The sequence below is a fragment of the Bombus affinis genome, chromosome 5 (assembly GCF_024516045.1).
Source record: "Bombus affinis isolate iyBomAffi1 chromosome 5, iyBomAffi1.2, whole genome shotgun sequence".
NCBI lineage: Eukaryota > Metazoa > Arthropoda > Insecta > Hymenoptera > Apidae > Bombus > Bombus affinis.
In genome coordinates, this window is record NC_066348.1 from 6,619,686 (window position 1) to 6,633,576 (window position 13,891).

The 13,891-nt window shown below is 35.5% G+C and overlaps 1 protein-coding gene across 2 annotated transcripts in view; it reads right to left on the reverse strand.

Annotated features, from left to right (window-relative positions):
- LOC126916660 (ras-related protein Rab-37-like) overlaps positions 1 to 13,891 on the reverse strand; it is a 172,181-nt gene that overhangs the window by 118,818 nt on the left and 39,472 nt on the right. For both annotated transcript variants that reach the window (XM_050722688.1, XM_050722687.1), the window contains one exon: positions 5,148 to 5,405. In XM_050722688.1, the coding sequence (XP_050578645.1) occupies positions 5,148 to 5,405 (258 nt within the window). The remainder of the gene's footprint in view (positions 1 to 5,147; positions 5,406 to 13,891) is intronic.

The following is a 13,891-nucleotide window of genomic DNA, read 5'->3' on the forward strand; positions in this document are numbered from 1 at the left end:
GCGAATCATGCACCTCCAACGATGCTCTTTCCTTTGTTATCGTGGTGGAGACTTTTTCACAATTTTCGGCACAGCGATTGTTTGATGAAGATTTGATATTTATTAGATACTTTATATATTTATTACATAATTTAGAGCATCATGAAGGTATTCATTAGATGTTATGCTAATTATTTTTCAGAAGAATTTAAAAATCTGTAGAATTTGCACTGTATGAATATGATTAAGTACTTTACATTGTATCAGGTCGATGAATAATGTTCAATTAATATAAACATAATGTTGACGGTACGTTGAATGTAAATAAAAGGATTGATTAGGAAATATATGGACGGCAGAGATAAAGGAAATTATCGGTAATTACCGCTATCAGCAAAGATTCGTGGATAATATTACTGGAGCGAATAATATAATTAGACTAATTAGTAGAAATATAACACGTTCTTATGCCTTTTGTAGTTGGACTGGTATGTACAAAATGAGATAAAAAGTCAAGATGGTGAGAGAAAATTGAAGGTAATGTTAGAAATTATAAATAATCCTTTTCGTAATATCGACATCTTCTCTGAATATATCATTTGATGCAATTTAATCATAGTTGGTACCCTCCGTCTTTAAAATATGTCATAGGAGGAATAGATTCTATTGATATTACTAGCTATAAACCTAAACAAGATAACCAAACGACAGATGTATTTATTTAGCTCTTTCATAATATGATTTATTTCCCAATAATTCGTATTCCATAATTAATTAAATTTACATTATTTACGCTATGTACAGATACATATAACGAAAGAGAAAGCATAATAGGATAACAGGTGATTTTCGTATAAAATCTATTTCCCTACTTTATCATAGAACGTTACGATCTATTGGAGTTTTGTACAGGAGTTACTATAATAGAATCTTTCAAAACTACTTGAATCTTACTTTACATTCCCTCGTAATATTATATAGATGATACATTATATGCCCTATAATATTATATATATATTGGAGAAGTAGCCCAGTCGAATCCTATCGTTATACATCTACCTCTTATCATAATCGCATACACCGCCGATCGTAAGTATTAGCACACTTATTCGAAACTTCGAACGAATGTTACTTCGTTTAATAAGTACGCTACGTCATAAAACATATTTAATGCGAATGGAACAACACATCTGTAGTAAAATAACTGGGAAATGGAAGCGATAAAAGGCATCCAATTTGTACTAGATATCAGCAGATGCCCTGATGACTATAACCGATAGCGTATATCCGAATTTGCTATACTAAGAACATACTAAATTCTATTCATATACCATTACTACGAATCGACGAAAACATGCAGATACTCATTCGCGATACTACGCGTCCATCGACCGAGCTTCAGAAATAGATTCTAAAATTCAATCGACGCCGTAGGAACGGCCGCGTAAAACCGTAGATCGGCCCTGCTATCGATACGAGGTTGCAGAGAACCGCGGTCGATCCCGAGCCCGATAAACGCGGGTTTCGTTCGAAACGTGAAACCAGTTCGACGCGAAAGCGTGCAAGAATCGGCCGTGCACGAGCCAGCCCTGACTAACGATCTCTACCGCGGAACGATATCTCGCGACTCACAAGAAAACGAGATCTCCTTCGAGAGACGCGGCATCGGGGCAGTAACCGTTCCGCACCGTCTGATCGTAAAACGCCGGACACATTGTAATCGCAGGCAAATCGGAATATCGCTTCCGGTCGATCGTAAAATCCCTATCTGCTTTTATTTTCTATTCCTTTCGAATCGGCCAGGAAAGCTTCCACACGATTCCAGGCATTAGAAATGAGATTTATATGATAGCGTTGTGGTAGAACGGTTGTTACAATTGATTCTTTTGGCTTTCTTTTTACTTAGAAATGTTACGGAGCAAATTGTATCCTAGTCCTTTGGAACTGTCCACGAAAAGATCGAGTCAGCATTGCGAGCATTAGAAATGAGATTTATATAGTGGCGTTGTGGGAGAATGGCTGTTAGAACTGATTTTTCTTTCCCCTTTTTGTCTTTTTCCTTTATTAGAAATGGAAGAGGGTAAATTGTATCCTAGTCCTTTGGAACTGTCCACGAAAGGATCGAGACAGGATTGCGAGCATTAGAAATGAGATTTATATAGTGGCGTTGTGGGAGAATGGCTGTTAGAACTGATTTTTCTTTCCTTTTTTTTTTTTTTGTCTTTTTCCTTCATTAGAAATGCAAGAGGGGAAATTGTATCGTATTCTCGTTGGACTGTTCACGAAAGGATCGAGACAATTGCAAGCGTTAGAATTGAGATTCATGTAGAAATGGTCTGAGAGTATGGTTGTTAGAACTGGTTTTTTTGTTTTATTTTCATGAGAAATAGGAGAGAGGAAATTGTATCCTAGTCCTTTTGGAACGTGCAGGAAACGATCGTGGTGATTCCAAACGTTAGAAATGAGATTTATATAGTAGCGCTCTATGGATGATTGCTAGCGGATGATTGTTAGGCTGCCTTTTTCTTTTTTGTTATTAGCAATGGCAGAGGAAATTGTATCGTGTTCTGTTTGGAATGTCCACGAAAGGATCGAGGCAACTGCGAGCATTAGGTTCGAGATTTATGTAGCAGTGTTCTGAGAGAATGCTTGTTAGAACTGATTTTTCTGTTTTCTTTTTTAAAGGAAGGAGAGGGAAAATTGCATCCTATTCCTTTTTCAAGAGAATGATCGAAACGATTGCAAGTATTAGGAATTGGATTTATATAGTTGTGCTTTATAGATGGTTGGTAGTTTACTTTTTTTCTCTTTTATTTATAATATAAGAGAGAAGAAATTGTACCTTATTTCTTTGGGAATATCCAGAAAAAGATCGAGACAGTTCCAGGCATTAGAAATGAGAATTATATAGTAATACGTACTTTGTGTGAATGGTTATTAAAAGTGAAGATCTGTGTCTTTTTATTCCTTTTTTTTTTCATTTGAGACGCAAGAGAGAATTGTAGAATGATAGACAAATAGTAATGGAACTACCGTCCTAAAGTTTTATAATCTTATCTTCAATAAAGCTGCAATATTCGATGTAGATTATGAACTTTAAATTACATGTAACTTTCAGCATACTTGTATATTAACAAGCTTCATCTATGCCATAATTTAAACCATCGTTTTATAAATACAAATTTCTAACATAGTCGCGATTCAATTACAATCTACTCAACTATAATAAATAAAATAGCACCTGTTTCCGAATAAATAAGACCCACCAAACGCAAATTCCTCGATCGAAGCTTATACTTGTCTTTTTACGATTCTCATCCCCTTAAATCCCTTTAAATATGAAAAAAAAATGGTATAAAACACACAAAGTCGTCTACAACAACAAAACGATGTAACCGGAAGAAAAAATGAAATTGGTGTGAAAAGCCAAGCATAAAGGCAGAAGGCAAGACAAGCAAAACACGTACACGCAGATAGATAGGATATTCATAAAAGGGATAGAAGAATGGTTAAAGAAAACGTTGAGAAGAAAGAGGCGGTGAACGGGGTCGTGGTTCGACGAAGAAGAACGAGACGAATCGAGGATGGAAGAGGGATAGGCACGGGTCTCCCTGTCGAGAGCAGAGCCGAAAAGAAAAGGAAGAAGCCGAAGGAAGGACGTAGTGGATCGTGTTGGGGGCCGTACCAGCGATCCTCGGGCATTCCCGATCATTATTCCACAGGCTTGCCACGGGGAGGAGGCCAGCTTGACCTTGGTACGAAGGCATGACTGACCTTGTTGCTGCTACATCCGAGAAACGCTGTGTCCCATCCATCATGCAAATGAGCCGGTAATGAATATCAAACGACGTTCTTGCGGTGAATATTTTTTTCCTCGGTTGGATACATGCCGGGAATACTCGGAATATCCACGCGAGAGCTAACGTGTACTTAACGTTGGATGTTGCATCGGCGGGTAATGGCGAGACGTCGGGCAAATAGATTTTGAAAGAAACAGAGTGTGCAGGATGTGAGCTGGCTACGGATGTACATGACACAGGTTTTAGGGAAGAAGATTTAAAGTAAAAGTCGGCGATGGTAAGGATATCGGAGGATCAGGGTGTTAGACGTGTTTTAGGAGAGTTGTATGTTCGTGGATATTGAGTGCAGAAGAGGCGAAATAGGACCTAAGGATTTATGAGATAAGTCGGTTATTTCGCGAATGGATTTTCGCGAAGTCGTCGTTGATTCTTTATTCTCACCGATGTTGTAATATCATGAAAACGAAGGTGCTGTATATGTATAGTGGCACATGAAAGTATTTAAATACTAATTATAGAAAAGTCTCATAGACGCAGTAGAGGACAAATATTTGTGTGCTGCTTTAACAGTAATCTTATTGTAGTAATTGCAACAATTGTTGCCATGTCATAATATTGTTATTTATAATTTAATTGTTCTTATTAATTATAACTCTCTTTTTCTAAAATTGCGCTGTTTTTGGTACCGTTTATCCTTTGCACTTTCTTTTCCACTTCATGGTATATTATGCGTGTTACATACAATTTTTTGAAATCTATTTTATTGACAAATTTTGTATCTGTGGCGAAGAAGAAGAAAATTGTGGTTGAAACTTCGTTCGTCAAATAAAACATACATTCAAGCAATTATTCGCAGGTTGAAATTTCGCCGGATTATGAGAATATATCAGGATTTTAGAAACCTTATCGAGTTCCAATTACGTCGTAATATAATTCAATTTCTATGAAACTTTATCGTAATACGTAGTATTACTGAAACTTTGAAACCTTTAAAAGAAACCATCTCAAAACAACTTCGAATCTCCATCACGAAATCCTTTCAAATGTCTCATCTTTCGATCCAGTCATACCATTTTAATCATAAGGTCTCCAAATTTCCAACGCATTCAAACGATCCTAAAGCGAATTCTATAAATCCATTTTCATCGAATCCATTCGCCACATAATATCGGAGAAGGTTCGCGTTTCTATACAACTCGATCCGGATTTAAACTCCATTTTCCTCGCGCATATCCTCTCAGAAAGTAAACATATAGGATGTGAAAAAATATACCAGAAAAATATATCGATAATTTTTAGAAATTACTTTAAAAATCACGAATTATTCTATAATCCCGGCTAGTTATTGAAAAAGTGTGCAGAACTCACCTTGTGCGCCATTCCGGAATCTTCTTCTTTGGTCCTTTTCAGGCTGCTCCTCATACTATCGTAGTCTCTGGACGAGTAGCCATAGTTATCGTCTAATACTTCCGCTGGAGGCTTGTAGTCTCGATATCCGGTCGGCGAAGGGGTCATGGTCAAAGGTTGGCCCATAGACCTCGGTGTTAAACCGCTGGAAGCCGCCATGGAGACATCGTCTTCCACCTCGAACACGTCGTCGCTCATGCTGTCGTCGCCCATCATGATCTGCGGATGAAACATCGACCGGAAACGTGAATACGCGATGAGTTATGGCACCATTGATATAGTTCTTCTTTTTGGAGCGGTTCTTGTCTTTGATTGATAATAAAAATATTGTGGCAATGATACAGAGATATCTGATATTTAATAACAGATTATTAATAATTCATCGTAGTAGTAATTTTATTGTATGGTAGAAAAGGAAATTCGTTATGTAAATTATAGTATTCTTCGAAAATTAGATTCGAGCTCTGTCATTTAAACGAGTAAATGTGATTTTTATGGAATATTGGAAATTTGTATGATAACTACGTTGCATTGACAGTAACCTGATTGTAGTAATTGTAACATGTTGTTGAAGGTGACCATCTATATAATATCGTTATTCATAATTTAATTGTTTTTGCCAATTATAACTCTTTTTCTATAATTGCGCTGTTTTTCGTACTTGTTATCCTTTGCACTTTCTTTTGCCCTCCATGGTATACTATGTGTGTGACATAAAATTTTTTTAAATAAATAAAAAGATCGTTGATATGATGTAGAGATATTTGCTTTATAATAACAGATGTTTTATCGTAGTATTAATTTTATTCGATGGTAGTAAAAGCAATTCATTGTACAAATATTATAGCGCTCTATGAAAATTCTATCTATCAGTTTTGTTATTTAGATGTGAAAATCTGATGTTTTTCTGCGCTATTGCAAGTTAGTAAGTCAATCGTTTCGCATAATTTTTTAACGGCATTGCATATTTATAGTAGGCTTTGAAAGTGAATAAGAATTAGATATAATGAAATGAATATTCATTTCTTCGCGGAGTAGATAAAATTGCATTAAAATGCAAAAATAATCGAACGTGGTACTTGTTATTAGTACGCCGATGATATCCATAAATGAATGTGTTAATTACAAAACGAAGTTGATAATTACCGCGTGTATTATAACGTTACGAAAGTTTAATTATATCGCATTACAGGGGATTTTTTAACAAGTCTATTTCATCGAATCTTGTGTTTCAAATGAATTCAAAAATTCTCTACTTTCAGGTACAAGAGCACCTTAAATCTACATTACTCACGCAATGTCCATCAATCTTGAAATTATTCAAACAATTACTCTAAATTGAATTACAATCGACCAAAAAATTTTAATTCATCGAACCAATAGATACTTTATCGATTCAATATCTTTAAACGAAGAAGAAATCCTCGATGAAATTTATACAATTGTCCGAACAATAATACTAATGATTCGGAAGATGATAGAAGCAAAAAAAAAAAAAAAAAAAAAGAAAAATCAAACAGAAACAACACAGTGATTGACTGTAACGCTGAAGCTGAAAATAATACTCAGGTTGCTGAAGAATGATCATCACTTTGCACATTTGAACTTTCCCACATGAGAAACATTTCGCGAAAACTAAAAGACGCTGCCCACAGGCGTTAGTTTCCGCGTAATCTGTCCGGTTAACGATGTTTTAACTCAAATCTCACGGCCAGCCAGCTATCAGACTGGGAATATCGACCACCTACACAGATCTCACCCCAGCCCTCGCCATAGGTATAGTAAATTCACGAGCAATTCACGAGCACGTCGCTTCTCGATCGAAAGACGGACTCCCCGCACCGGTGATCCTGGTCGCTTAATATTTTATTATAATCCGAAGGACGCGGCCAGTGCCGGGGCGGCGTATATGGCGAAGAAACGCTCGTGGTACAGAGAGGGCCGCGATAATTCTCAGCAAAACGAGGCACGGCTGTCGCATTATCAAAGCTACCGAGAAAACCAGTTCGTAGAAGCACGCACGCAACCACGTTGCTGTGTCTGGCCGTTGAAATAACTGTCCTTCGATCGGTCGACATCTCCATCGGTACGCGACGCGGCCTTGCGATCTCTTCAGATGCCAATTAGCGAAACGCCAAGCGATAGTGGTACTCGCTACGATCGCTAATGATGACCGCTGATGAAACCGAAGCTGCGAGAATGAGGTGAAGAAACGAAGTCGACATTTGAATGGAATTTTGCACGATTAATGGATTAACAGATGGACGTGGATTTTTATGCGTTTATGGGAAATTAGGAAGGTCAAATTTACGCACGGCGCGCATGGTATGCTAAAAATAATAAAAAATTAATCCAGGAACTTCTTGAAATATCTAGTAGGTACAACAATTCTATTTTTTTAATTAATGAAACACACGAATCTGCATAAAAATCTACAGTCCAGTCCAGTGATTAATGAGACTACGAATCTTTATGCAAGTTCGTATTTTCGAGAATGCAGTTTAAAAGGCAGCACCTTGGTGGAAAATTGTTCTACTTGCCAAGTACCATAGAAAATACTATGCTGAGAGACATTTCATATTACTTTCTCATATTCTCTGCATTTTGTGCAATTTTGCACTTTCAAAATTCCTATAAATGCAGAAAAATCCGAGGTCTATCGATGATTAGCTACTTATGAATGAACGAGTTCTGGTAAATTGTTGTTTGGAGATTTTGAACGTTTTATTTCGTACGTCAATCTGTACAAGATTTTTTAAGCGACAAACTTTTGAATCTTATTTTATCGTTAGTATTTATTAACTGCTATAAACGTTAAATATTAATATTTTGTATAGACATTATACAGACCCTTTTACAGCTGAAACTTTAAAATTCCTCTTTTCCTAGGAAAATGGACACTGAGTCAGTGAATTTCATTATTCATTAGAGAGAATAATTAGGAAGGTGCTGCTGAGAAAAGCACAGCTGGGACCATCACTTTATCATATTTTATAACGAATAAAAAATGTTGCATTAATAGCAAGACAAAAATTTACCCAATAATCAATTATCACGACGAAGGACTAAAACTTTCGTTTAATAAACTATCTTCCAGAAATTTATATAATAATTATTTATAAAGTGTTTTAAACGTTTTGACTTGAACGGTGGGTATAACATTTTAATTTTCAGTGAAACAAAACGAGTAATATGAAAGCTCGAATGGATTGAAACAACTTTAAGGACAAAGGAGACTTTTGATGATTAAAAATTGTATACCTAAGGATCGAGGAATCGCATCAAATGTATAAAACTATAATTGTAACGACGAATAGAAAATGATTTAGAAAGAAGGAAAAATTACACGGATTCCGTAAATAAATGTTAAAGAAATAAGTAGAGGGTGAAAAATGGCGAATGAAGCATTTATATTGAAACACGTTCGAGCTTAGTTTGCTCGTTCGTCGAAGAAACTCGGAAAGAAAGTGAACAACGTCTCTGAAAGATTCATACGCGACTTTCAAGCTCGTTCAGCGCGAAAGAGAGATTACATCGGATTTCTTCGACGCCTCTCCCTGGTAACCAGAACACTTCCATAAATCATACATGACTCTCTGTCCTCTGCTATAGAAACGTATCGATTCTACGTTCAGAACATCGTGGCGAACAATAAAACAACACGTGTTTAGTTCCATTTTATAATCATTTGCAACTGTGAATACGAGATAACATAATTTAATTGTATAATAATATGCAATTGAGAATATTATTATTAAATAAATATTACTGGCAAGCTATGTAATAGAGTATCTGATATTTAAAATTACTAATTTTATTATTTTCAATAACACTATTTAATAACACTTCAATAACACTTTTACTATACACTATTATTAAGTAGACAGTAATGCTAAGCTATAGATATATAATAGTATGTTCAATACTCAAAATTGATCGATTCTATTACAAATTACTATTATTCTCAATAATTATTAAAGCAAAAGAATAATAAAATGAAATTTTATAATACATTAGAATTTTTTATTATTATTATATTCATCAACTTATATACTTCTATTTCTTACACTTCAGTTTCTATGCAACGCTACTATCTTTTACTTTTATAGTTTGTTTTATAATCATTAGAACGCTATTATTAACTTCAATCACTCGTTTATACGTGCTACAATTTTATTCGGTTCTTATGCAGCATTATTTCTATATACTATCAAATATATGTTTAACTCGCAGTAATAGTAATATTTAGGAGTTATCATTATTTCTCCTCGATACTACAATTTACGCTATTTTATATTCTGTATGAATACTATATTATCGCTGCTCTTAGTTGCCACTACTACGCGTTCCAACCGAAACTACTGGTTTTACACTAATATCAAACTTCACACTTGCGTGTTTAAACATTTCGATGCAAAAACGTTCGCATAGTTGCTATCAGTAAACCAGTTTGCTTAGTTATTGGTTATACGAACGTTCGTTAGTTGTCGATAAATCTCAATCGAATAGATACGATCGCACAGAGACGATTTTCCGAGAACTTGCTTACTTTGCGACAAGTTTTTCATTCGTCGTCCGTCGATCTGCTTGCGGAAAATTTAATTTCCGTGGCGCGGTCGAGAAACGAAATCTTGTCGGATACGTGTCTCCACGAATCGTCATTTCTCGACGATACATCTTGTTGTTTCCACAATCGTATTTCGAGATTTTACTTATCAAAACGTCACAGTGTGTGGAACGAGGTGGAATAGAATGAAATAAATCGGTACGGTGTTGATTAACGCGGTAATTGGTCGAATGAACGTGCAATAAATAATATTGTTTCGATTAAATGGACTCGTTTATTAACCCATGGCTTGCGATATCGAAATTATGATTTTAATTCCATAAAGTTGTACCTTAATTTCAGCTTCGACGTTAGCTTCGATGAGTTATCGCTAAATACAAATTACACGATAGCAGAAACTAGAGCGAGAATTCTAACAAATAAAAAATTCTATGTCCTTTACACGGAATATTTATATCACAATTTTATGATAATCTAATTTTAAGAGAAGGAAACTTTATAACATTGAAAAATTATTTTACTTGCTGTGCGTTAAAATTACTATACCTATCTACTACTATTAATACTAGAAGCGTGAAAACCATGAGAATATCCAATTCCTAATTTCTCACAGAAATTCTACTATACACATTTATAACAGTGCGAAAAGTCCTTAAAATGCAAGAACCAAAGGTTGTCTTCCGCCTTTTCCTCACTTTGATTTTCTTGACACTTAACTTTTATCTTTTAATTATTTTATATAGTTCAAAAAAATGTCCAATTAGCCTGGTTGTAACAAATAAACCAGCACTTGAAACGTGTAAGTTTGTAGCAGAAAGAAATCTTTTAGAAGAATATCGAACAGCATAAAAGCAAGTTTAGAGACAAGATTAAAATTGATTTTAATCAATTCATCGTCCCAAGGAGAGCGGTAGTGATCAATCACGCTGGAGGCTGCAATAATTTAATCCAATCGTGGCGCTTCCGTTCCTAAACGCTTGGCGCGTCACGATTCTACTCGGTTCTCCCTCGAGAATGCTAATTTCTCGCTTTATACGGCCTACCTAATCGGTAGCTGGCTTCTATCAGGAGCAACATGATAAATTCATGGGGCACGAACATTGTGAGTCGTAGTTAGGGGTGGGACTACCCCTAAGTCCCGACACGGCTCGACACAGGGCGGTCTGCTGGCCGAAAAGAAATGGAGGGCGAAGAATTACGAACTCACGTGTCGGTGCTCGTACTTCAATGTCAAACCAAGTGCTTCTGTTAATGAATTTTTACTAAGTTTGCAGCAAGTAAATAGCCGATAGCTGTTCGCGTTTTTTAAATCGTCATGGCTCGTTTATTCTGTCATACTTTGCCTTTTCTTTTCTTTCTTTTTCTAGGTGGCAAAAATGATAAAATTCTTGTTCATAATTCAGCGGATACTTGCTCGGTTCGAGCTAAACGATCGTTAGAATGTACATAACGACTTCCTGCTTTGATTCTATTGCTTACCTGTAAGATACTTAGTCAAATTAAAATATACGTTTTACACTATGAAATATCATCTATGAATATACGCTGTGTATTATGAAATGAAGTTAGCATTCACGTTAAATGTTAAAATTACATAATGTCAAACGTATTGCACGTGTTAATAGTCATTTCGCGCAAAATAGACTAGCGTTCAGTGACCTATAGACAGTTACGTCGATATAACAAAATATATGAGATAAACATAGGTATCTATGTATAAAAATATATAACATGAAATTTATTAGGTCGTCCGAAAAGTTTCTTTCGTTTTATAAGGAAATAACAGATGCACAACATTTTACGTTTTATATTATTTTGTCGAATTACGTATGATCCATTTTGTTCTATCAAAATAAAGAATCACGACGTTCGACAGATTAGGTTTCATGTTTGTATAAAGATGCGTCGTTGTAAAAGACGTGTCTGTAAAAGAAAGACGTTTTTCGGGCAATCTAATGGTAGCTACATGTATACAAAAATATATGAGATGAAAGTAATGTCTACATACATATACAGAAGTATATGCTACATGTAAGTATTCGGTGATTTTAATCGATTTATAGTAACAATATGCAAATTTTACCAAATTGTACGAATGATTGGTAAATTAATAACTGAAAGCAACACTTGCTGCCTTTTTATGCAATCACCAAGATATAGATATGTATTGCCTACGTATTAAAAAACATAGAAATAATTTGTTTTAGTGTTTACTATATATAATGGTATATAAATTTACCATTTAAATATCGCTAGTTGTATTAACATCAGGTATCTTTCTAGCTATATAGGATATCCTTCTTAATCTGAATTAAATTGACAAAGTAATTCTGTAAGGTAGAACAATTACGAACATCAGTTCTATTGTCGCTTACTGACTTCCGAAAATGAATTTAATCGAATTATGATACAGATACTATATATTGTACTATAATAGAAGCAAATTATTGCAGTTTGATTTGACAGTAGTTTTCTAATTGAAATATATCTTATCAGAAATGAACAAGTAGCTGAATACTTTTGAACGATGGTATACAAGATAAAAGTAACATCTATACATACACAAATGTGTAACATATGCAAAGTATAGTATGCTTCACAATATTTGGCAACTGAAAGTGATTTTATATTCAGGTTCCAGCTTTTCCCTTATGTCGGTAAAAATATGAATTTGCGTAAACATTCGTAGTCCATTAACGCATTGTTGACAGTTACTCTGAAAAATATTTTATTCCAGTTCTGACAAATTTTTGCCGATACCTGCACTGCAGCCATAAATATTAAAACGTCTGCTCGTTATATCTATTGAAAAATTCTAACAAATCTTGCGTTATTTGACATTTTACGTTATAAGAGGCGAATAGTACAAATGAAACTACTGACTTACAATAAAAGACAAAAACAGTGAAAAGCATACAACTTGTATTAAATAACAGTTGACGTCCTAATACTTACGTACGTCGGTGTATGTCAAAATGTCAACGTTTTCAGCGCGAGAAACGTCTCTCGACCTCAACGTTAAAGATTAAAAACGTCGACTCCGTTGATAACACGTTAACAGCTCCATTATTGTAAAAAATGCACATTTGAAATTCCATCCTACTATTTCCAAATCCTCGCTTCATCGTTAATCCCAACGAAAAATAATCTCGAAAACATTTTCCATCGCGATGTCTGCGAGGATGTTCCAATCTTCTTAAGAATCCAAAAAGAAGGAAAAGGGGGACGCAGTTCGTGTCATCGAAAAGCAAAAAGGGGAAAAGGAGCATGTTCCTTCCATTCGGATGAAACCCTCGTTATCGCGCGGGCTATCCACGATCGAATCGATCGTCCGTTCGATCCAGAGAGGATCGATGGAGGCCTACGTACACGACTGTCGAGCGGAATACTTGCAGCACCGGTTTTCGCGTTGCTCAACGACGGCCCGGTTCCGCGGTGACGATAAACTCGCCCGCGGTAATTGGCTTACGAAATCATCCCGCGGGAAACGGGCTCGCGACACTTTGAAAAATCCTCCAGGGATTTGGTCGTCTCGTGATGGCAAGACATTACGCAGATTGTGTATTACCAAGGTGGATGATGGCTAAGGTGTACTTATAAGGAGCTGTCGAAGAGAAACTTTGATCCTTTTGAAGTTTGCTTTTTATAGGAGACGCGTGTCTGGACATCAAGATGATCAAGGTGGAGTGGTATCTTTATTTTTCTGGCTTTCGTAATTTTTTAAGACAGTTATTTGAAAAGTAACGACCCACATTTCCGATAATATTAGGTCGTCCGAAAAATTTCTTTCGTTTTATAGGGAAATAATGAATGCACATCATTTTCTGTTTCGTATTATTTTATCGAATTACGCATGATCCATTTTGGTCTATCAAAATAAAGATCACAACATTAGACAGATTAGGTTTCATGTTTATATAAAGATGCATCGTTGTAAAAGAAAAGAAAGACACTTTCCGGACAACCTAATATTAATCATACGTATATCGATTATTTTATGTATGGCGTCCTTGTACACATTAGAACCACACCGCCACGCGGCGGTCGTAATTCGTGTAACTATGTGATTAACCATGCGACTATAGTGATTCTGATTAAACGTATACCGAGCAACTTCTTTCCTATTGTCCATAATTAT